The following is a 25,252-nucleotide window of genomic DNA, read 5'->3' on the forward strand; positions in this document are numbered from 1 at the left end:
GTTAAGTAGCTTTCCTAAATCCCACCGTTATGCTTGCCGATTACTTTCTATTTAAGCATAGTGGCACCAGGAACCCAGTAAAACTCTAGATCCATATTTGCTGGATAAATGGCCAGGCATTGGGCCTGGCCAATGGTCCTCTGCACAGAGGCCAGAAGCTGGAGTTCTGAGTGGGACAGACAGCTTTGGGGGTGTTATGAACAGAGTACTAGGCTAATGCTGTTGGCCCTGCTAAGGCTATCAGCCTGCTCCGAATCTGTTTGTGCTGCTGCTGCCCTTGAGGTATCCAAACTGCACCCTCAGCCAACACCCCCAGTCCCAGCTCCTACCTGCCCTGCTACTCATAATCCTAGCTACTCAGAAGGCTGAGATGATCCTAAGGATGGCAGTTCAAAGCCATCCTGGGCAGAAAAGTCCACTAGACTCCAGCTCCAAAATAATCAGCAAAAATCTACCTGAGAGGCCTGGCTCTAGCAAGCAAGTTGAGCAAGGGCAAGGCCTTGAGTTCAAACCCCAATACTGCAAAAAAAAAAAAAAAAAAGTAAAGGTGGAATCATTATTTCTATGAGGACCAAGAGGGGTGAGCACCGGGCTAGTTATAAATTGATTGTACACTTGGGAGGTAGAGATGGGAGACTACAGGTTTGAGGCTAGCCTGGGCAGAAAAACCAGTGAGACTCCATGTCCACCAAGGACAGCCAATCATGGTGGACACTAGGAATCCTTCCTTCAGAAATTGAAAAGGGAGAGGGCACTGGTAGCTTGTGATTATAATCCTAGCTATTCAGGAGACTGAGATCTGAGGATCATGTCTCCAAGCCAGTGTGGGCAGGAAAGTTCATGGATCTCTAATATGCAATTAACCACCAAAAAGTCAGAAGTAGAGCTGTGGCTCCACTAGCCTTGAGCAAAAAACTCAAGGACAGTGCTCAGGCCCTGAGTTCAAGCTCCGGGCCAGTACACACACACACACACACACTCTCTCTCTCTCTCTCTTCATTGGGGGAAGCGTATGGTTAAATGAAATGCAAGGGCAGGTAGGCAGGGGTGGGAGGTAGGTACCTTCTGGAGTTGGCTGGAAGGCTTCTCAGAGACAACAGACCTCCAGCTCCCCCGGGGCCCTTTCCACCTACGGATGGCAGGCAGGGTTGGCTGGTTTAGCTCAGTGCAGAACTGCAAAGAGAGAAAGAGAGAACAAGTCAGCATGTGCACGTCCCGGTACAGAACAGCCATGGAAGTCAGACATTGTCACTCAATCACACACTATCCAAGACTGGTTGAACTTGATCTTTGTGTTCTCAACAAAACAGGGCTTGCAAATGAAAGTTAACAAAGAAAAAACAAAACAAGGAACAATCCATATGACTAAAGTAACACCACAAATAGTCATCTATGAAATTACAGGTTCTCTGTCTTATTCCTGGAAGTCACTGTCTGTCTTGTTCATAGAGATGGATTTTCTCAGTGTTCTTATCCATGCTCTGGCAGCCAGAGACTCCAAGGCACCCAAGTGTCTGAGCCAGTGTTAAATCCAAAGGAGAAAAAGTTAACAGCGCATGGGGTTGCCTCTTCTCCAAACAATGTCTAGAACAGGCAAAATGTGACACCATAGCTTGGCCCAGAGGCCTGTCATGGGTCACCATGGTGATGTTGTGGACACATGCCCCCGTGTATGAATGGGATATGTGTGACTCTGCTTAGGCTTGTCCCAGAGTGTGCCCGGGAGCTATGAAAGGTATGCCACGAGGCCAGCTAAAATTGCACAAAGGAGGTTGAGGAGTTGGACAACTGACTCCCCCTACCACACACAGATTAGCCCTTTACTGTTTTCCCTCAAGGCTGGTCCTCTCAAGTCCCTGGGGTTGTCTGATAGGAGAAGCCCCAATGTCTGTACTGCCCCTCTTTGATGGCAGACATGCTCTCCTGGCATGCCCCACACGCAGGGGACCCACCCCACTCTCCTCACATACCCCACAGATGGGGTGTGTAGCCTCCAGGCTGTGATTAGCACTAGGCTTTCTTGATCAAACCTTCCTTGGTTACCATGTCAACTTACATCTCTCGAGTGGATTCTAAAATCTAGTTGTTCATCAGATTTCTCTCCTGAGGTAATTTTGTTTGGTTGATGCTTTATGTGGGGCTGGTTTTGCTTTGCTTCATTTGTATTTTTGAAGTGGGGTTTTACTGCATAGCTCAGGCTGGCTCTAGAACTTGAGACCTTCCTGCTCTAGGCTTTCCGGAATTAGAGGCATGCATCACTACACCTGGCTAACCTCAGTTTTAAATTGCTCTGTGTGTGTGTGTGTGTGTGTGTGTGTGTGTGTGTGTGTGTGTGTGTGTGTGTGTGTGTGTGTGTGTGTGTGTGTGTGTACTGGTCTTACAGGGCTTAAACTCAGGGCTTGAGTGTTGTCCCTGAGTTTTTCTGTTCAAGGATGGTGCTGTACCACTTTGGCCACAGCTTTACATCTGGCTTTTTGGTGGTCAATTGGAGATAAGAGTCTCAAGGATGTTCTTGCCCAGGCTGGCTTCAAACCATAATCCTCAGATTTCAGCCTCCTGAGTAGCTATGGTTACAGGCATGACAACCCATCTTCTCTCACCTCATCATTGGTATGGTGTTGGCCTGACACTTGATCCACCTCCATCTGCCCACTAGGTACCATGGGTCCTTCTGAGCACTGCTCTGTGTTTCTCCTAGTGTGGTCTGGAGACTGGGAGCATTGTATTTACCTGAGAACTTGTCAGAATTTCCCTGGCCTCATCCTAGACCTGCTGGACCAGTAACTCCAGGCAAGGCCCAGCAATCCATGTTCTGACAAGCCCTCCATGCATGCCAAGGTTTGAGAAGCCCAGTAGCTGCCCAGTTTATCTCTCTGCCTCTGTCCTGGAGGCTGGTAGTGCTGAGGACAATCTCCGGCTGGAGGCCAGGGGCAGAGGAGACCAGGCTCTGAAAGTCTAGTCTTGACTCCCATATTGCTCACTCAGTAGGAAGGAAGCTGGGGTTCTTGGAGTGAGTGAGAGCAGGCATGGGGAGGGGAAGGAAAGGGAGAGCATTCACAGTGAGTTCCCAGTGTCTGAACTCCAGCAGGTGCCTGAGCCACCTCTATAAATCCCTGCCTGGCACAGAGCACAAGGCCCACTGACTAGTGAGTGGGAAAAGCCAAGGGGAAGCCGGGCACTATGATTCATGCCTGTAATCCTAGCTACTCAGGAGACTGAGATCAGAGGATAGCAGTTCAAAGCCAGCCCGAGCAGGAAAGCCTGTGAGATTCTTATCTCTAGTTAAACTCAAAAAGCCAGACGTGGATCTGTGGCTCAAGTGGTAGAGTCTTGATAAAAGCTAAAGGAGAGCACCCAGACCCTCACTTCAAGCCCCACTACCAGAGCACACGCACTTACAGGTGCACACTCACTCACACGCATGCGTTTGCATGCATACACACACACACACACACACACACACAACAGGACTAGTCTTTACATCCATAACACAGAGGATTCCATCTTGGGGGCTGCTATCTCATTGGGATATGGAGCTGTGGTTCATGTGGTCGATTACTAGTCTTAAGCATAAAATAAAAAAGGTAAAGAACAACTCCCAGGCCCTGAGTTCAAGCCTCAGGACCAGCACAAAAGTAACAATAATAACAAAAATAAAAACAAAATGTTATTATGTACCTCAATGTCAATGTGACTTTTTCCAAAATGGTAATCTCTGTACTGTCCCTTTGGTCATCAGATTCAACACTGAATCCTCTTTCAATGCTATGGGGTACAGAGATGCCCCAAACGGTGTTTATTCCTGGTGGGGAGGAGGGCTGCACCCGAGAGGGGCTGTCTCAGCAGAGCTCTGGTGAGGGGAAGCTGGGATTATACTGGGAGGAAGTGGCACCTTCCTGATAGCTCTGCTTCCTGGTTGTCATGAGGGAGTGAGCTCCTCCACCAGGCACCCCCACCATGGCATTCTGCCTTGCCACTGGCCCAAAGACAACAAGATCATGCACTAAAGCCTCTGAGTCTGAGCCAAAATACATCCTTTCTTCTTAGAAGCTTATAATCTCAGGTATTTAAAAAAAAAAATCACAGTAACAGGAAGTTGTCTAGCACAACTAGCATCCAAGAAATGACCAGAGTCACTTGCTCACACCCTGTCCTTGGGCTTGGCAACAAGAGGCCTCATAGTCAGACATACTAACAGACAGCTAGCTACAAAATGTCCAGGGTACTGGATTTTAGAAATGCCCAGTCTTAAAGGAAAGGACTCAGTCTGTGACTGCAGGACTTCCTGCATCTTGGATTTGTCCTGGACCAGCAGACAGTTCATCTCCTCAGTGGCTGAAGGCTCCAAGGCTTGAGAAGAATTCCTGTTTGCTTAGGGACCCTTGGACCTTATTCTTTCCTTTGGGCCCTCTCATGTTAGAAAAAGGGTATTCTTCAATTCATCTGACTTTACTAAGAAAGGAAAAATCAAAAAGGTGTTCTAACTTTACTAGGTGGCTTTCCCAGCCAACACCCAGCCCAAACCTCATCTTCTGGCTACATTAGAACACCACTTGGCCTCTGTGAGTAGTTTATAAGGATGTGTTGCTGTCAGTGACCACGCAGTTAAGTGGAGGTACAATGTCCCCAGTATCAGCAGGCATTTTAAAGTAAACACCACATGGCCACCTCCTCCTGCTTCCTGGAACAGTAGGGAGGGTGTTTCCTCTCTGAAGCCTTAGGGCCAAATTTCCAGATGAAATTGCTTCCCAGAGCTGGTGGTTCCCTTGCTTTCCTGCTTCAGGACGTGACTTCCCTTCTACAATGAGTTCCCCACATGGTTATGGCTAATTTCCTCCATTCTCAGTGGTGGCCACAGAGAATGCAAACTGTTTTGTCAGATGAAGATGGGGTGGGTTCTCCTTATAAAGACTGCCATGGTAAAGGTCTTAGGTCATGCCAGGTCAAGGGACTCAACTTTCATCAGCATACTACAGGACAACAGGGTAGAGACCAATTCTTTTGCTGCTGTTGAGATAGGGTTTTGCTAGACAGCCCAAGCTGACTTCAAGCTTGTGAGCCTCCTGCCTTAGCCTGCTAAGTACTAAGACAACACTTAGGAATGCTAATGGTAAGCAAGCACTGGACTCACTACGTAGAGCACTCAAGGCCAGTCTGGTCTGTGTGGCTATTTTGGAGGGCTGAATCACCTATGGGGCAGTAGTTCTCAGCTTTACTGGGAGCTAAGTGCCTTCTGTGGGAATGGTGGCTCTGCAGGTCCTGGCACACCTCTCAGCAGCAACAGGGCTCCCCCATGGAATATGAGCGACATGGACATAAGACAAAGTTTTCCCACCACTTTTCTCCCTCAATCTAAATGCAAGAACAGTAAGACAGCTCACAGGTTTGTATTTTCTAAGGACAAGAGCCATCCCCACCAAGCAAGACTGGACAGAGCCATTTCTGTTTAAATGCAGAGCAGGTGAAAGTGAGGAAGAATGCAAAATGTGGGGCGCCTCTAGGACCACCCTAAACCATCACCTGCCACAGTGCTGCCTCTAGTAGGGGTGCCCAGGGACACCCTGGGGCCTAAGGGAGTGTAGAGGCTGTCCCTTTCTACTCAGGCTTACAAAAGCAGACCTGGTTGTGCTTCTATAGCTTCAAGGCCTTCTTCAGAGGCTGCTATTATGGGCTGGAAGGGAAAGGGCAAGGGGGAGCTCTAGACACAACAGTGAACATCTCCAAGGTTCTATCACCCCTTCTGGAAAGGGATTGGAAGGGAGAAGACAATCTTGGCCAAGGCCATCACCCGTTCTGTAATTGTACTACTCTAGAACTCTCAGAGAAACTGGATAAAAGGTATAAAGGTAGCAGTGAATGAAGACTTGGAGCAGAAATGCAAGATGGTCATAATCATTAAAACTCCTTTTCCTTCTTCATGACAACTATCATGTGAGCTCCATGAACAAGCTCATGGCACTAACAGGACACAGGGGCAGCTCCTGAAAGGCTTAGTGTCCCCCTAAGCAAGGACCCCTCAAGACACCACCCAGCTTTCCTCAATGTTTCCTACATCCTACCTTAGGGCCCCTCCCTAAGTTAACCAGAGTAAGAGCTTACTTTTAATACATTGTGAGCCTGGCAGGTTAAATTGGGTAAGCCTATTAACTGTGAGAAGACACAGTGATGTTACCTATATCCAGGCTCACGTCTGGATCCTGGAAGAACAAGGCCAAAGGGAGGAGGAATGTTGAAGGAAAGGGACCTCCTTTCTTGTGTCACGTGTACAGTGGGCCCTGGTCACACAGGGTCCCATCAAGCTCTGTGTCACTTCCTGAGTGAGTTGACAATACTCCCACTTGGAGCTTGAGAAAACTCAGAATCCTCGTGAGCATCAGATGGCTGGGCCTCACACTGCCAGGCAGGGGGCAAATCTAGGTCTGGCCAACTGAGCCAGTCAGGACCGGTGGGACTGCGGGCCTCAGAACACTCCTCAGGGATTCTACACCTGACCCCATTACCATCTTCAACATTCTCCACTGTGCATTTCTGCTCTTCCAGAACATTCTAGAAGGTTTTGCTCGAATCCCAGGGTCTTCATATGCAAAGACTCTTAATGCTAAATGGGAGTTGATACTTGGTGACTTTTCCCTTTTCTTTACATTGAGGCTTATGACCTTCTAGCAATACTTGCAAGATAAGAGAAAAAGAAAATACAGTGGCATGCAATATTAGGCACAAACCAACATGGCTAACATTTCTGATGCAATTCCTTCCTTCTAGGCTGCTTCCTATGCTTTTACTGACATAGTCTATGTGTCTGCTCACATGAACACATGCATAATTTTGTGTTCTGCTCTTCCTTCATCAACTGGGCTGTCATATCACAAACTCTCCTAAAATCCCTCTGTGGCCATCCTGGGCTGCTGTACTGGAGTATGTCTCAGTGGCTGGCAAGTGTCTGCTTCTTAGTGGTTCATTTCATTATAAATATCCTACAATCACCTAACAAGGTAGCAACAAAACCTCACCCCTCCTCCTTCTCCACCCCCAAAGACACTGTCACCCACATGCTTACTCTAAAATTGCCTTTGCTTCTCAAAGTAAATTAAGAATTTCTTCTTTGTTTTTTGTTTTGTTTGTGCTATATAGCCTAGGGTGACCTTAAACTCTCAACCTCAGCCTCCCAAATACTGAGATCACAGGCTTATGGTGCCAGGCCCAGCTTAATCAAGAGCCTTTCGTTGTGTTTTATTCTGTTTTAACGTTTGTGATAAACAGACGGCACCTGAAGAATGAATCACCAGAGACACAGCCCCTCTCCCATCTACAAACACAAAATATACCACATCTCTTTTTTTAAATGTCTGACTGGCACCAAAGACAGGAATCTTCACAAGTAACTTCTTTCACTCAAGAATAACAATTCTCACCTTTATTTTTTCCCTCTAATTCTGTGCGTAATAAAACATCTGGTGTTACCCTGTGTTTGCTAAGATTCTCATCCAGCAAGTGGCCTTGTTTCTGTGTGTCTAAAAGCACCAAAGCGTCACATGACCTGTGTCCTTGTCATCAGCTCAGACATCCCTGTCCAGACCGGAGCAGCACACATCACCATCAACCATCTCTGAGTCGTCTCCTAGGAAAAGACTTCCACAGCCCGTGACTCGAGTGGGGTAATGTCAACAATGAGGACTACCCTCCCAGAATCTAACGCTACCAAAGGCCCCATCTCCATTCAACTCTATGGAAATTAGGTCTTCAACACAGAAAGGCTAGGCACGTGGGCGTCTAGAGCTACGATGCAGGGGGGTGGGGGGGTGAGGGGGAGAGACAATTCCCTGCCCAACCTGAGTTTGCAGCCTGGGATGAAGGCCAAGAGGGTGGAGATGGAGACACATCATTAATGATTACATGTAGCACTAAAGCTGGGATTTGTGTTCTCACTGTGCAGTTCTAGAAGACTGTGTGTATCCCTATGATGATAAGCTGGGAGGTTTGGCTTAGCTGGGGTAAGCTTCTCTAAAGAGGTGATACTTGAGCTCAGAACTGAAGGGGAAGGGAAGCTGATTGGAAAAAGGGGAGGGGAAATTATTCCAAAAAAGCAAGGGCAGCATGTACAAAAGCCCTGTGATGGAGAAAACACCGAGCTTTTGTAGGACAGGGAAGCCAGTAGGGCAGCAGCAGGGGCAGCAAGGGACCAAATGGAAGCATGGACTGGGGGTGCCTGGCTGGGCAAGGCCCTGTGCTCTAAGAGGAGTGGAGCACGGGATTATATTGTGAAAAGGTATATGAGCTGTAATACTAAGTATGGGATGGAAGGTGCCTTGTGGAAGGCTGGGGATCAGAGGGGTCAGAGCCCCACACTGGGCAGGGTGCCTTAAGATATGCCTGGGACAGGAAGGCACCGCCCAGCATTTCTTAGGGAATTGGCTCTCTGAAGTTCAAGAAGGGAAGGAAGGAAGGAAGGAAGGAAGGAAGGAAGGAAGGAAGGAAGGAAGGAAGGAAGGAAGGAAGGAAGGAAGGAAGGAAGGAAGGAAGGAAGGATGGACAGGAAGCAGAGAGGGAGGAAGGGAGGGAGGGAGGGAGGGAGGGATTAAGGAAGAAAAAAAAGAGACAGTTTTAGGGCAAATAAAATAAGTACTTCTTTCCCAATTAGACACCGAACTTGAGTGAAATGACTGAAACTAATTATTCTAAATGGAAGCTGGTCTGAAAATAGCAATGTATTTTGGAGGCTTTGTGTCTATTTTAGGAAAGCATGGGGGCAGCTGCAAGCAGCACAAAGCAGATTCCACGGCACAGCAAAAACACTGGGATGGTGGTGTTGCGCTCACCGGGGGGAAGTGCCTTTCCCTAGTTCCAAGCTTGTTCCACTACCTGAAACACCCTGGTAACAAAGGCCCACAATGCAGCACTTTCCCAGTGGATTGACAGGCCCAAGTTCAATGGGAAAGGTCTGGAATGACAGGCCCAGGTTCAGCAGGAAATGTCAGCAGGCCCTGTGTATTTCAACCTTTCACTCATGCTCCAGGCTTGTGTGATGACCAAGTTATTTATTTATTTATTTCTGTTGGTCATGGGGCTTGAATTCTGGGTATGGGCGCTGTCCCTCAGCTCTTCAGCTCAAGGCTAGTGCTCGACCACTTGAGCCATAGCGCCACTTCTGGTTTTCTGGTGATTTATTGGAGATAAGGGTCTCAAAGACTTTCCTGCCCAGGCTGGCTTTGAACCATGATCCTTAGATCTCAGCCTCCTGAGTAGCTAGGATTACAGGTGTGAGCCATCAGCACCCAGATGACCATGTTATTTCTCAAGACAAGCCATGTCAATCCATCCAAATATATCTCTTTCCTTTCTAGAATCTTCTTTCCTCTTTGATGCTGTTAGGTAAACAGACTCAAAGAATATGTGTGTGTATGTGTGAGAGAGACAGACAGACAGAGAGAGACACACAGAGACAGAGAGAGACAGAGAGAGAGAGAGAGAGAGAGAGAGAGAGAGAGAGAGAGAGAGAGAGAGAGACTATCTTAAACCTAGATAGCCAAGCTACAACACAACCCATTATTAATAAGACCAGGCAGCAGTTAATCTTGATTGTGAACCTGATTAGGCTGATACCTAAGTAGATATGCTTAGAAATTCCTGGGAGATCCAAGTGGCCTTATGAGGATGTTTCCAGACAGGATTCACTAAGTTGGGTGAGGGAGTCACCCTAAGTGTGTACACAATCCTATAGCCTCAGAGATCATGGAATAAAAGGAGAGAGAACCAGAGAACATGCTCATGCTGGCAAGCTTTCTGTCTGCTTCCTGTCCCCCATGTAGTGAGCAGATCCACCACAACTGCCACCACCATGAGGTTCTTCCCCAACAGAGTGAATCACTGTGGTCTGAAACTTTTGAAGCCAGGAGCCAAAACCATAATTCCCCCTTAAAGTTGCTTATGTCAGGCATTGTCACAGTCATAAATCACTCATCTGGGGACATGAGGGTTTTAAAGGATCAAGGCAAAGAAAAGAACGATGGGAAGAGAGGGAAGGCAATGGGTAGGGAGAACTAAGAATTACTTAGCTGCTTCAAGCCAGAAAAAAAAAATCACCAGAGCTGGTTTTCATATTAGCTCATCCCCGTTCTCACATTTTATTTCTTTAAAGCCCTGGGACAGGTTTTCTCAGTCTGTCTATGTTGAAGAATAGTTCACTTTTTGACTCATTCTAGACTGCAAAGCTCCCAGAACGACCCACATGTGTTTCTGTGAAGAGTCAAGAGTTATTTAGGACTGTCACATTGAACAGAATTAGCACTTGTGAACCCTCAGAGGAAATTGCTCTGGCTGCCATTTTTCTTATAAAATGCCAGCTTTCCACTATTCTAAATGGTACTTACACAGCCTGCTTTCCTCAGCAATAATCATAAAAATAAAAACTTCAAAGCTGTGGGTGAAAGTATTACTGATTCATAACTTATTTTATTTGTATTTGCATCATGCCAAATCCTATTCTTTAAAGTTTCCATATTTTCTATTTTATTTCAAGTACCCCCATGGATTTGATTGTTCTTTTCTATGTGGGAAGCCTTTAAGGATGGAGAGTAGCAATTTTTCACTCCCAGACACCTCATGGCAGCAAGAAACAGAGGTGGTGATTCATGAAATAAATAGCTTTCTCCTTTTGAAGAATGTCCTAAGACTTGGATCTCAATTTCCTGGGCTAATGGAAAAGTGGAAAGCCAAATCCCCACACTATCTTTTAGTCAAGTTCCCTTCCCCTCGACATTTAGGCTAAGACTACTTAAAATTAGGAGAACAGCCTAGTTTCATAGGCCTTTCTAGGTTCTTCCAACCTATAGGAAATAGGTGATTAGAAGCAAGCAGAAGAGAGGGGAAAAGAACAAAAGGGCTATAACAATCAAATTGAGTTCTGGGCAGGGCCCTTATTGGGGAGGCCATGATGGTGGCCTGTGAGGTATGGAGCCCACTTCATATCACTGAATCTGAACCCCAGCAGCTCTCACTTACTTGTGCCAAGAGCCAAGTCATCTTTGATGGACAGATAAAGAACAGAGGGCTGGAGGGGTAAAGTGACAGGTTCAAGATGACCCAGAGGGTAGGTGTCAGTGTGGGGACCTAAATCTGTAACTATCTGACCTCCATATGCCAACATGATTTCCCTCTGAATTGTTGCTTCTCTGTACCCTATATTCCTTATCTACCTTTGTGGATTCAACCCACTGTAGATTTTAAAATATTTGGACTTTCTTGTCGTGACTCCATGAACAACTACATGACTCCACAGAACAACTACATATATAACACTTAAATTCTATCAGGTATTATGAATAACCTAGACATGATTTAAACATTTGGAAGATGTATGCAGATTATACCCAAATACTATGCCATTGAATACAGGGGCCTTCAGTATGTAATATTTTTATATGGTATCTGCCTTTATAGACACCAAGGGAATATATATATATATATATATATATATATATATATATATATAAAATAAGGACTTACTAGATCTAACATGAAGAAAAATTACACTGGTAAGAATATAAAGAATTGAAACAAAATGAAATTAGAGAGACCAAAGTATAATTCTATGTTTTCGTTTTTCTCCTGCTTTCCAATTGTGTAGAAGTTCCTTGTCTAGCCACAGGATAAATACCAATTAATTGGTGTGAACTTTATCCTTGTGGAAAGACAGGGTCCTTCTTCCCTTTTCCTGATTCCATGTACACACAAACAAATTTGTTTTCATAAATAATATTGCTTAAGTGCTGTTATTAAATAAACACCAAAATGTTCCGCCATCCTCTGACATGATGTATAAAAGCCCTTGTTACATCTTCCCCTTAATTCCCAAATACATGCACATAAACTAAGTGCATAATAAGGGCAGATGGGTAAGAAACCAAAGGAAGAAAGGAGAGGAAACATTTATCAGGGCTTCCAGCCAAGAGAGGGAGGGACTATCATACACAGGGCTATCTTGCATTCTGTCACTGGGGAGACTCTGCTGCTAAGGCCAGACTCGTGCCAATTTTGGCATTGAGGGTAAATGGCAGAACCCATCACCTTCCCTTCCAGATCCAACTCCTTGCATTATAAATGCTGGAATCAGGTATTTCTTATCCCCAAGCTATAACACAGGGAAGATGCTCGGTGATTCAACAGTGCTTCTACACGGCCACTTAGGGACATCTTTTGACAGTCCGCTTGTGTAGAGAGCTACCTCCAGATAAACCTCGGTCTTTGGCTCCATTCTTTTAATCTAATTAATACTAAGGCTGTATATTGAGGTGAATCTGAATTTCACTGACAGGAGTTCAATGGGACAGGCTGAGGACACAGGCAGGAATGGGCCACTATTACATGCTTGGAGTGAGGTAGGGAAACCAAGTCTGAGACCTGGAATGAGAGTTAGGGTCCAGCCAAAAGGGCCAGCTGTGAATGCTTCAGAATTTCTACCCAGATGAATCAAAACTGACAAAGCCAAGCTGTATGCTCTCCCAAGAGTCTAGAATTCTGTTAAGGCCCAAACTCATCATTTCAGTGCTTCCTGAAGGTTAATATATATATACATATACATATACATATATATATATATATATATGTATGTATGTATATAAAATCAGCTGGAGGAATTATTCATTCTAAATGCGTAGTTAACGATTTGTCAGAACACTCTGCTGAATTATTTCTGGCAAAGCAAGCCATAATGATCGGTTCAATCAGGATAATTTTACCTGCTGAGAACGTCCTGCATAAATGTGTTTAGAAACTCAGCAAACTCAGTTTCACCTGCCTGCCCTTTGTTTCCTTTAAAAGGACTGACTAGCTTCAATGTTGTTGAACACAAAGTCATGTTCTCCAGACATGAATGAGTGAAATCACTCACAAAAAGTCTCAGAACCTTCTTTAAAAAAAAAAAAAGTGAATTGAAGTTCTTTCAGGACCAACTCATTGTTAGCATTTCCTGATAGGAGAAGTGTTTGAAGGTAGACTGGGAAACACAGGAAATTGCATGTAACCAATCACCATGGCCCATCTGAGTGCCTGGAGGAGGTGGTGGCCACGTGAGAATTTTGGTGAATTGGGCACATTTTCTTTCTATTGAAAAGGAAAGTGAGTTAAGAAACAGAGTAGGAAGGAAAAGTACATAGGTTAAATCCAAGGACAAGCAAAGGCCTTTCAGTGTTGGAAAAACCCTAGAGCAGGCCCTCTTCCAAGACAATAAAGCACCTAAGACACCGTTTTTTCCAACATTTCTATGACTCATATCAACACATATATCAACTGGATGCCAGTAGCTCACACCTGAGGTGCTAGTAGCTACTCAGGAAACTGAGATCTGAGGATTGTAGTTCAAAGCTAATCCAAGCAGGAAATTCTATGAAACTCATCTCTAATTAACCACCAAAAATGTGGAACTGTGACTCAAATGGTAGAATGTCAGCCTTGAGTAAAAAGCTAAGGGACAGTGTCCAGGCCCTGAGTTTGAACTCCAGTACCAGCACAAAATAAATGAATGAGTAAATGAAAGAAGAGAACATGTTTTCTGATTAGCCAGACACTGGTGGCTCATACCTTTAATCCTAGCTACTGAGGAGGATCATAGGATCAGTTGAAAGCCAGCCCAGCAGAAAACTTCTTGAAACTCAATCTCCAATACATACATATATAATATAATATACACATGTGTATATGAATATAATATACATGTGTGTATAATAATATAATATACATGTGTGTATATTATATTGTATAGACATATATATATATATTTGTGATACTTGTGTATGAAATCAGAGCTTTGTGCTGGAGCCACACTCTGGTCTTTTTTGGTGATTTTTAATAGGGTCTCGTGTTTTGTCCCTACCAGCCTAGATGGTGACTCTCTTCATTATGCTTCCTGCTGTCACTGGGGTGACATTCATGATTTTTTTTTTTTTTTTTTTTGCCTCAGCTGGCCTGGAATCATAACAAATTCAACTCATCATTCTCTCTTTTGGTAAACAGTACATCACATTTTTATGATGATAAAAGATTTATTGCTTTGGGCATCTACATACCAGGCCCTCACATAGATCTACCACACACTTGAAAAATGACTGACTTCCTACGAAACACTAACTAAGCTGCCTTCCAACTGCTCATAATTATCCAACATATTATAATGTGCTTATTGTTTTCCATTTTATGAAATGTTTCTTTTTATAATGCTAATTAAGCTATTTTATTTGTATCTTTTTTGAACTTTAAAAGGTTGTCCAAGGAAGTTACACTCTAATGTGTCCATTGAAGTGTCCAGGGCTTCTTGAGCAAAGTCACCTGTTGGACATTCTCCCCCAGTCTGTTTTCCTCCAAGTCTCATTTCATAGTTCCCACTTAAATAGAATATACAAGAAGCTCAAAAACCTAAATCCCCAAAGAATCAATGACCCAAACAATAAATAGGCAAAGGACTTAAACAGACACTTTTCAGAGGAAGAAGTACATATGACCAATCAATACAAGAAGAAACGTTCAACATCCGTGCCCATAAAAGAAATGTGAATCAAAACCACATTGGAATTCCATCTCACTCCAGTAAGATTGGCCATCATCAGGAAGACAAACAATAGCAAATGCTGGTTGGAATGGGAGCAAGGGGTGGGGAAGGGAAGGCACCCTACTACATCTTTGGTGGGAATGTAAACTAGGGCAACCACTATGAAAGTCAGAACTATCCTATGATCCAGCAATGTTTATCCAAAAGACTTCTGGTTCGAATACAGCAAAGGTACCTGTACACCCATATTAATCTCTGCAGAGTTCACAACAGCCAAGTCAGAAACTGTGTCTTTAAGACACAGCAGAGGAAGTCTGTTAAAAGAGTAGGAAAGTCTCAAAGACTAACGAAATAGAGTGCAGATTAAAGGACCATCTCGGCAATGGATGGAGACAGTGTTCTTTGTACAACTTCAACTTTACATGTCCTGCATTAAAATTTGCTAATATAATAGATTTTAAGGGGTTCATCCTTGTTTAATTTGCTTATCTTTGATGCTGACAAAGCTAAGGAGAATTTTTAAAACTCCTATTTGTATGTTCTAGTATTTGATCACTTCTTTAAAGCTTTCATGGAAAGAGAAAAGTCAAGGGAGAAAACGCATTTTATTTCTGGTACAGGGGATTGAATCCAGTACCTCACACATGACAGGCAAACACTTTACATAGAGCTATATAGCACTACAACCCCTCCCCCCTTAAAGTGAACTGTGAAGCCTGGCCCACAGTTCACTCAGGAGCTCTACAGCAGCAAGGTGCATGATAAATTGTGTATTCTGGAAGCTGAGCTATAGTCCCAGAGCTGCTCTAGCTAAAGTCATTCAGGCTCCATGCAGCAGCTGGAGCTCCCCAGTGGGCCTCCTTTTTGGCTTACTAGTCCTTTTAAGGAAAAGTGGCCTACTTCCTTCCAGGAAAGATAAAACCAGGCAAGCGACCGTGATGAGTTTGATCATGATGAGACAGTGATCTGGATCAGCCCACTCAAAAGACAAAAACAATGTGTACAGATACATAAATACTGACCACTCAAGATCACCTTCAAATTAAGAACAACACAAGGGGAAAAATAAATGAACACACCCTGAAGAATCTCGTGTAGATATTTTTAAAGGACATGTTAGGGTTTATTGTTCCACACTATTGTAGAGGATTTTTTTTAAATAAGTTATGACACATGAAGCAGATTTTTCACCATTCTGAATTCAAATGAAGGGTGAGTCCAATCTGTTTTCTGTCCTCCTGCAAGTCTCCCATCAATTCCTGTGACCACCAGTGGCCACCAGTCAGCCCACAAGCATGTGTCCCTTCACTTTCAGAGGCTAACCTAACAGTATCCAAATCTGGGGCTAGACAATCCCACTGCCTCCTCTCCCACCCTAGCCCACATTTGGTAAATGCCTTGGCATCGTGGAGACACATACTGACCACTGAAACCTGGGTTTAATTCTCTATCACCTGGACCAAGAGCAGATCCTCTGGATCGGCTGCCATGTATTAACAGTGTAGCAGCAGAGTAGTTCTTCCCTGCCAAGTGGTTAAAGCTGCATATCAGCTAAGTAAGGCCTTGAACAAGAGGCAGGGCCATGCTGAAGGGAGCTGAGAGATGGAGCTCGGTCCTCTGGGTATGTCAGGTTTACCAACATACCTGCCCTTTGAGTTCCTTGGCCTCAGTGTCTTGTCTGAAAAATGACACAACTGACTCACATGGTTTTAAAGTCTTCCTCGGTTATGACATGTTGGGCTTCCATACATACCATCCAAATGTGAAGTGGTTTTATGACTGTATCCTCACAATGCAAACTGCCCTGAGGCATCAAACAGCAGGCTAGGGTTCATGTATGTGCATATGTCTTTTCCAAATTCTGTACCAGTTATCATTATGAGCATTCAGCATTCACTTAGGCATACACATCTATTTGGAAAGGGTTACTTCTACTACTGCTTGTCTCCTGAAAACTCCAGGGAAAGCATTAACTTTTAATTCCAATGCTGTTTGCTTCCAGCGTTGGGCTGGTCTCTGACTGATGTCAAGTCCCAGGGTCTTACCCAGGCCTGCTGGTGAGATCCATGCCTACTTCACCAGGCACACCAAGCGCTATGAGAGGCCTTGGAGAGCTACATCAGTTCCTCCAGTAGCAAATCTAGACGAGACTGGACTCTAAAGCTGGGATCCCAAGACAAGGTAATACCTCTACCTCCCACAGTAGCAGGGAGGAGGGGCGGATGTCCTGTCTGACACAATCTGGCAAACAGATGCAGAAGAAGGACAGAGAGGTTTTTCTTTAATGTTTCCCAAAAGCAGTATCAATTTCAAGTTGGGCTTCTCAAGAGAGGAGCCAATGGCAATGAGGATGACAAAGGTTACTATGACAACAAGAGTAGCAGCTGACAGCACTAAGTACGGTCACCCTAACATATATAATAACAACTGACTTCGTTTCATGCTTTTTTTTTTTTTTACTGAGATCTTATTAAAAATAAAAGTTCCACTGTTGCAAGTGCTGTACCATTGCATGTTGAGGTTGGTAGACATCCTGGTCAGTAGTGGCCCAGCTAGCGATCAGCAGAGTTGGATTCACCCAGCCTGTGCCCTCATAGACCAGTTCTAGCAGATGATTATGAGATCTCTTGACAAGGGATGGCTGCGATCTGGCCTGGGAGCAGGGCAGACAGCAGTGTGGACTGGGAAATGGGGGGCTGCCAGAGGCTCCTCCTGGCCTCAGCTGGTCTGCCCTCCAGTCTTGCCAAGGTGGGGGTGACCTCCAGCTACAGTGGACCAGCCAAACTATTGTCCACAGCTTTGCAGGAAGCCATTTGAAAGGGTCATTGAAAACTGATCTTTCTAAATCAAGCTGCACCAATATTTTTATTTCCTTTCATGCAATGCCATGTTTAAAGGCATTAGTTTTGAAAGCCTGGGAACAAGTACCCATGACTAAAGTCTAGAAAAACTCAAAGGACCCTCTCTCAAAGAAGAGAGCACACAAGGCCAATGACAACTTCTCAGAATAAGGTCTTACTCTTGGGACCTGGGGGACATGTGACCAAAAAAGCTCATTGAAACCCCAAAGCATTTTTCAGAGAAATGCCAAATGTCCTTATATGTATGCATATCACAGCCTCTGCTCCTGGATCTTTGGAAATAAGGAATTGATAGGGAAATTTAGGTTGTTAAGTATACAGTTTATAACTGTTTTTTCAACAATTGACAAACTTGAGTCTGGTCTGGAAAGTGAAGCTGTACATTTTTTTTTTTAAGTGTCAAGGTGATGTACATAGGGGTTACAGTAACATAAATAAAGTAATGAGTACATTTCTTGTCAAATTTGTTACCCCTTCCCTCATTTTTCTCCTATTCCCCCCCCCCCCAACATGTCCCCCCACTAAGCTGTATAGATCATTTCCAACATATTGTCTTGGTGGGGTTTTATTGTTTGTTTGTTTTTTTTTTGTTATTTAGGTCATGGGGCTTGAACTCTGGGCCTGGGCTCTGTCCCTCTCGGCATTTAAGCTCCACTTCCAGTCTTCTTGTGGTTTATTAGAGATAAGAGTCTCATGAACTTTCCTGCCTGGGCTGGCTTTGAACCGCAATCCTCAGATCTCAGCCTCCTGAGTACTTAGGGTTACAGGCAGGAGCTACTTGTACCCGGCTAACATATGGTCTTGTGAATATCACTGTTGCATTGGTTTCCCCAACTTGTCTTTTGTCTCATCATTCTGTTGCTCCCCTTCCCTTCCTTAATCCAGATATATATAAATATAATACCAGCGTACCAAAGTCAAATACAGTTAAATACGAAAGAAGATATACCATAGGGGGAAGAACACACAAAAGAAACAAGAAATCATATAGCACATTAAAAACAAAACCAGCAAAGAAAAATGTCTTGTGTCCATGTCTTGGAGTTCATTCTGCTTAGCATCATCTTATATAGTGATATGCATGTAGCTATTGAGCTATTCTGCTCATCTGCTAAGATTATCGGAGACATATTAATTATTGAAATAAGGGAAACCATGGGACCTATGTTTCTTTGGGTCTGGCTTACTTTACTTAATATGAGTCTTTCCAAGTCTTTGCATTTCCTTACAAATGGGGTGGTGTCATTCTTTCTGATGGAAGCATAGAATTCCATTATATAGATATAGATAGATATAGATATAGATCTATCACATTTTCTTGATCCATTCATCTACTGAAGGGAACCAAACAATAGGATGCTATGCATTCTTAATTCCCAGAAGAAATTCAGAGGCCTGCTCTGCCCAGTGTCCCCATGCCAGCCACCTACTCCTCTGCCAGACTGAGACAAGCAGAAAGAGACAGAAACTGGAACACCATGGGCCCATGCACCAGGGTCACTTGGGTGCCTCTCCACTCACCTCTCCTAAGAAGGCCCATTTTGATGGTGATGAATGGCAGATGAATCAGAACAGCCCCCAAACCCAATAAGGACCACTGAGTAAGGAAGTGGAGAGAGTACTAGAAGACAAGAGTACAAAAAAGACAAGCTGTCCCCTCTTCACAAAGGTGTCAGGGACCAGCCATGAGGAAAGCAGATGGGAGTCTGAATGGGAGGGAAGACCAGCAGCAGAAGAGGACCAGGGCTTTCAGGAGCATCCTTGTCTGGTCCCCCAGCCAGAGAGGAGGTTGGAGGAGAACCAGGCTCAGGGTTCTGTGGGGAACAGGGGAGCAAGCCTGGGACTTCTCCCCAAGGTCAGGCAAAGAACCATTCAGGCTAGAGCCTGTTCATTTCAAGGTCACAATAAGGCTGTCACTACAATGCCTCATTGCAGCAAGAAAATGCATGGGAAGTCTTTATTAGCATAAGTTAATTGTACAAAAGGGTTTCACTATGATATTTATATACACGCATATAATGCACTTGGATCAAATTCCCACTTTTATATTATTCTTTCTTTAACTTCCCTCTACTTCTCTCTTCTTTCTAAGTGTTTTTAGTGGACTTGATTAAGCCTACTTTGGTGTCTTATTTTCTGTGATACCTCAAAACACCGCTCATTTCTTTTTTCATCCAAATCCCCCCACTTTGAACTGGCTGGCTGGGGTTTGAGACCTTTTACTCACACTGGGTTCCCCAGAACTTCTTGGTAACTAGTCCAGGCAGTTTAGAATCTAAACAGCCTCATAAGGAAGTTCAAACTAATGGGTTTGAGCCAAAGCTCCATGGTTAGCCTGAGGCAGATGCACAATGACTGACTTCCCCAGAAGATGGTACATGGCTAATCCAGGCCCCGGCCACCTCGCCATTAGTCAGATGCCTGTGGGCCCGGGACCCTCGGTCAGGCAATCCAGATAAGGGGACAAAGTGACTCCTGCCATCCACACTGTCATGGGCAGGGGCATTCAAGCACAGCAGGGCTTTGAGGAAGAAAAGTCATGGGGGTGGATGGGCAGAAGGGCTGGAAGGACACCAAGGATGGAGCTCTTTAAGGAGGCTGAGAGGCAGGAGTTCTGCCAGGAGGACACCGGCCATTCCTGAACACTGCTGTGCCAGAAGCAATATCTCTTCCTCTCAGTTCAAATCTTTCCCTGCTCTGACCTATCCCGCCAGTCCATGAACTGGCCGCTCTGTGTCCTCTGATAGGTCAGAGAGCAGCACTGCACCAAACACATCACCCAGGGCTTTGTTTATTTTTTAAGTTTTGGCAGAACTAGAGGGTTGAGCTCAGGGCATTATGCATGCTAAGGGGGTGCTCTATCTATCACTTGAGCTGTACTCCGGCTCCCTAACTGGTATTTTGGGTAAGTGTACTTTAATTCCATTCATATACTTAGCATAGGAGCTTTATGTCTGCCAGCTTCCTCTGACTTTTCTTTTCATTGAAGAATAAAACAAATAACTGTAGTGAATACTACAAAGAAAATCTGTTGGGGATGGGGCAGCAACTTTTAAGAACGGTAAGTCATAGGAATATACAAAAAAAAAGAACTCCTATACCCTAATAGTTTGCATTTTGCTCCATTTCATTATTTTGATTTATCATTCTCTAATGCTCTTATGTCTGTGAACCTTCAGAACTCAAGGCTTTGCACTTTCTAAGCAGATGCTCTACCACTTGAGACATACCTCCAGCCCTGTATGCTCTGGTGTTTGTTTTAAGATAGGGTATCCATTTTTGGCACTGGCTGGCCTGGATGATAATCTCTCATCTATGCTTCTTGTGTAGCTGGGTGTGTACCTTCATCCCCTATTTTTTTTGTTGTTGTTGTTAAGATGGGCATCTTCTGAACTTTCTGCCCAAGCTGGCCTTGAACTCCATTCTCCCAATCTCTACCTCCTGAATAGCTAGGATTACAGGTGTGAGCCACAGTACCCTGTTGTTCATTTTCTCTTCTGAATCATTTGAGAACAAGTTATAACACTTCACGTCTCTTTACTCCTAAATAGACGGGTGTCCAGTTCCTAAAGACAGGCTCATTCTCTTCCACAATCGTGAGCAAATTATCGACTTCAGGAAAAGTTAATGTTGATATAATACCTCTGGTCTAATCTCCCATCTGCATCCATGGTGGTCATTTGGCCCATGGATAGCTTTTATAGCCAGAGTGAGTGTGTATTAATGGCTCAATGTGTATTAAGAATTAATATATGTAATTAAGAATTAATACAAGTAGAGTGCTTTGGCATTTGGAAGTCCTTGTGCTACATCGACCCTTGGCTCCTGTCTTGCCTCTCTGAGCTCAGGCAACATGCTGTCCTTGCTCTGCCCAGGATAGAGAAGAAGCTGAGGAGCTGCTGAATCTAAAGCCAAGCTCATCCCCTCCTACTTCCTATCACTGCTCAGTGCTTCTTTTAAAATTGTATTTATTTCATGCTAAAAAACCGACTAATGATTCAAACATTGAAAATTCCCAGAATAACAAAGTCCAGGTGTTTAACTCTTTCTCCACCAACTTTCATGTCAGCATTAGAGATTCTGATGACTACTCATAACTATATCCACAGGAAGTGCCACCAGCTACCCCAGGTTGGGCATGAGTTGGGAGACCTGCAGGGTGGTGCACACGGACCTGGCCTCCTTAGCACCTGCCCAGGCTGCTTTCCTCAGCCCACCCCGCCTCACACACAGAACTTGGAACTACAACCAGCAAAGGATCCCCAAGTTGAGGCCTGACTTCAATACAGAATGTAGGGAGACCCACTGTGTGTGTCTTTCACGGCACAGTGGAGCTTCAGGTTAGGGGCTCCAAAGAAGCCTAAAAAAATGGGCACAAGAGGCTGGGAAGGTGGCTCAGTGGTAGAGACTTGCCTTGCATGCATGAGGCCCTGGGTTTGATTCCTCAGCACCACATAAACAGAAAAAGCTGGAAGTGGCGCTATGGCTCAAGTGGTAGAGCGCTTGCCTTGAGCTGAAGAGCTGAGGGACAGCGCCCAGGCCCAGAGGCTCACAACCGACCAAAAAAAAAAAGGGCACAAACTCAAAAGCTTGCCTAGTAAGCAAAAAAGCACTGGTTTAGAAATGGAACTATGGGATTCAAGCTATCACTCTTCCACCTTGTTGGGTCATTTGCCTTGGACAAGTTACCAAAGGTACCAAGGCCTCGTTCTACCAGCATAATCACAGATAATTGCAGGTATCAGACAGAAGGGAAGAAAGGGGAAACTCAGAGCCTGGCACTCCAGGGAGGCCTCTAGTTCATGATACTTTGTTTTTTTCCTTATGCCAAAATTGGGGCTTGAAACTCAGGACCTTGAGCTCCCTCTTACTTTTTTTCACTCAAGGCTAGCACTTTACCACTTGAGTCACACCCTCACTTCTGCCTTTTCAGTGGCTAATTGGAGATAAGAACTTCATAAACTTATCTGCCTGGGCTGGCTTTGAAACTCAGTCCTCAGAGCTCAGCCTCCTGAGTAGCTAGGATTACAGGTGTGGGCCACCAGTGCCCAACTCATGATACTCTGAAGTAGATTTGTTTAGAGTGTGGCCCATGTTGCTGCAGGTTAAGCCACTGCCACAGACCTAGAAAAGCCAAGCAATATAGTTTGTGGGCATGGAATCACAGTGATAGAGGGAATTCTGACTAAAATTCTGTGTAGATCACTTTCTAGATGCCCTAATGGATCACTTTTAGTAAGTGTTGTCTCTGGCAGTGGGGAGCAGGACTTTGTCTTGTGTAGCACCTTGCTCTGTTGTGAATGCAGGGCAGAAGAACACCATATTTACCTTTTCCAGGGCCTCTTTGTCAAGTAGTTCTTGCACAGCTAGAAGCTTGATGCTGAAAGAGAAAATTAAAACCACACTTGAAACAAATCATCTCATGTCACTGAGCTTATCACATAAGTCACAAGAACAACAGTGTGAAATTTCAGCCTTCCTTTCTGTCACCTCTCACCTGAAGGTAGTCATTTGCCATCCAAAAAATATTATAAATGTATCTAAATGCTAAAATTACACTAGATAACTAAGCTATTCCACTTTCAGGTTATTCTCCAAACACTAGAAATCAAGCACTTAAGATATTTGTACACCAATGACCGTGACAAGGTTATTTATAATAATCAAATGGTAGAAACAACCCAAATGCCCATTACCAGATGACTGGATGAACAAAATGTGGTAGGTATATATCCATGTATCTATAGATATGATGGCATGTATTATTCAATCTTAAAATAATTTGAGCCCAAGCACTGGTGGCACATGCCTGTAAATCCTGGTTACTTGAGAGTCTAAGACTAAGAGAACTATGATTTCTAGGTCAACCTTGGAAGAAAAGTTCCTGAGATGCCTTTCCAATCAATAGCTGGGCACAATGGTATATGTCTGTCATCGAGCTATGGGGGAAAGCCTAAATATAGGCAATGGAAACCCAGGTATGCATCTGAACAAGAAATGAGAACCTAACTAAAAAACAACCAGTGAAAAATGGGGCTGGCACTATGGCTCAATGGTTTGAGTACCTGCCTAGCAAGTTCAAGGCACTGAGTTCAAACCCTAGTACCACCACCTCCAGCACACAAACATAAACAAATAAAGGAAATTCTGATAGAGGTACACTTTGAAGTCATGTAATAACTGAAATATGCCAGAGATCAAAAAATAAACACCGAGTAATTCCATTTATATGATATCACAGAGTGGTCAAGTTGATAGAGAGCAGGAGGAACCAAGGGGAACTAAGGAGTTAAATGTTGAATGGAGAGGCAATCTCAGTTGGGATAAAGAAGTTGAGGAGGTAGGGAGTTGTGATGTCCAGAAGGATCTATTTCATGTTATATACATTTCATCACAAAACATCCCAGAAATTTTGGCAAGGAATTTGAATAAACTCAAAAGACTATCAAGAAGAAAACAGTTACCAATGTTCAGTATGAGTCTTTAGTAGATGTTTATCAGATGACGATGAGCCACGTAGCTAAAATCATAGCACACATAGTAGGCCTGCTAAGCTACTCATTTGCTTTTCCACACTGATGGAGCCTTACTCTGTATGGTGGCTGAGTGGGTATGACTTTATGATTGGCGTCCTGCCTTTGAGAGGCCATAGTTAGATCAGAATATGATGCAGAAAGGGGTGTAGTCCCAAAGAATTCAGAGGAAGCTTACTGGAGTTTGCCAGGGGTCAGAGCTAGGGGGAAGGCCATATCAGAGGCATCCACAAAGACATCAAGAGGAGGGGCTGATGCTCTAGTTCCCAGGTTAGGGCCTGAGCCTGGACACAGGCCAAACTTGAGATGGGAGAACCCAGCTGCACATGCAGGATTACAAGGAGGGTGTTTTCTGTTCTGTTTCAATTATTATACTTTTTTGTTAGTCATTTGGGCTGGAACTCAGAGCCTGGGTGCTGTCCCTGAGCTTTCCTACTCAAGGCTATTGCTCTACCCACTTTGAATCACAGCTCCACTTCTGGGTTTCAGGTAGTTAATTGGAAATAAGAGTCTCAGAGACTTTCCTGATCTGGGTTGACTATGAAATAGGATGCTCAGATCTCAGCCTCCTGAGTAGCCAGGATGACAGGCGTGAACAAGTGAAGTCCAGCTTGTTTTCTGTTCTGGACATGCTGCTTCTGAAGTGTTTGAGGACCCAGGAGTAGGTAGCTGAGGCTGCAGAAAGGCCTGGGCTACACTCAACATGAGAATACAAAGATGGCTTAGGGAGTCTATCTGCTGCGGACTGGCTAATGTGCCTAGGATCACGGGTCCCTGTGAATCCCACACCAACCCACAGAGCAGGGGTGGACCTGCCAGCCAACCCAGTGCAACAGCTTATTTAAAAGCATCTCCAGGTGGTACAACCAATGTTTTCAAGGTTTAAAGAAGTCACCAACAGCAAAGTTGGTGAGTTGAGAGTTGAGAGTTGACGGGCAGCTCCCCGGGCCTTCTCTCCTCTCCAGGGACACCAGCCTTTCTCCTGTCCACCCCCAGGGGAGTTTCTACAGTTCCTCTAACTCAGCAGGGGCTTCCCCAAGAAGGCTACCACACAACTCCATCTCATTGTCACATTCTGGTGGAGTCATGAATGCCAGTCCTCAAAGTAGCCTCCCTGGCCACCCAAGGGAAAGATAATCTGTTTACAATATTTGTTTTCCTTACTACATTTCTTGCTAATATTAGAGAACTGGTTGCTGGCTGGCTTGAATCAGTCTCTTCCCAAATATGGAAGTCCCTGAGGCCAAAGGCTTGGGGGTTCTTGCTCAGAAGCATACCTGTGGTGTCTATGTGAATATTCCTCATAGCCTGGGCCTGGA

At 44.5% G+C, this 25,252-nt stretch overlaps 1 protein-coding gene across 1 annotated transcript in view; it reads right to left on the reverse strand.

The window, feature by feature from the left end:
• The window catches only part of Eepd1 (endonuclease/exonuclease/phosphatase family domain containing 1), an 81,750-nt gene that overhangs the window by 13,633 nt on the left and 42,865 nt on the right, over nucleotides 1-25,252 (reverse strand). The window contains exons 3-4 of the mRNA XM_042695063.1: nucleotides 22,729-22,780; nucleotides 1,063-1,173 (exon numbers count right to left, since the gene is read on the reverse strand). Coding sequence (XP_042550997.1) covers nucleotides 1,063-1,173; nucleotides 22,729-22,780 — 163 coding nt within the window. The remainder of the gene's footprint in view (nucleotides 1-1,062; nucleotides 1,174-22,728; nucleotides 22,781-25,252) is intronic.

The sequence above is a fragment of the Dipodomys spectabilis genome, unplaced genomic scaffold (assembly GCF_019054845.1).
Source record: "Dipodomys spectabilis isolate Male_0828 unplaced genomic scaffold, ASM1905484v1 ptg000178l, whole genome shotgun sequence".
In the NCBI taxonomy this organism is placed as follows: Eukaryota; Metazoa; Chordata; class Mammalia; order Rodentia; family Heteromyidae; genus Dipodomys; species Dipodomys spectabilis.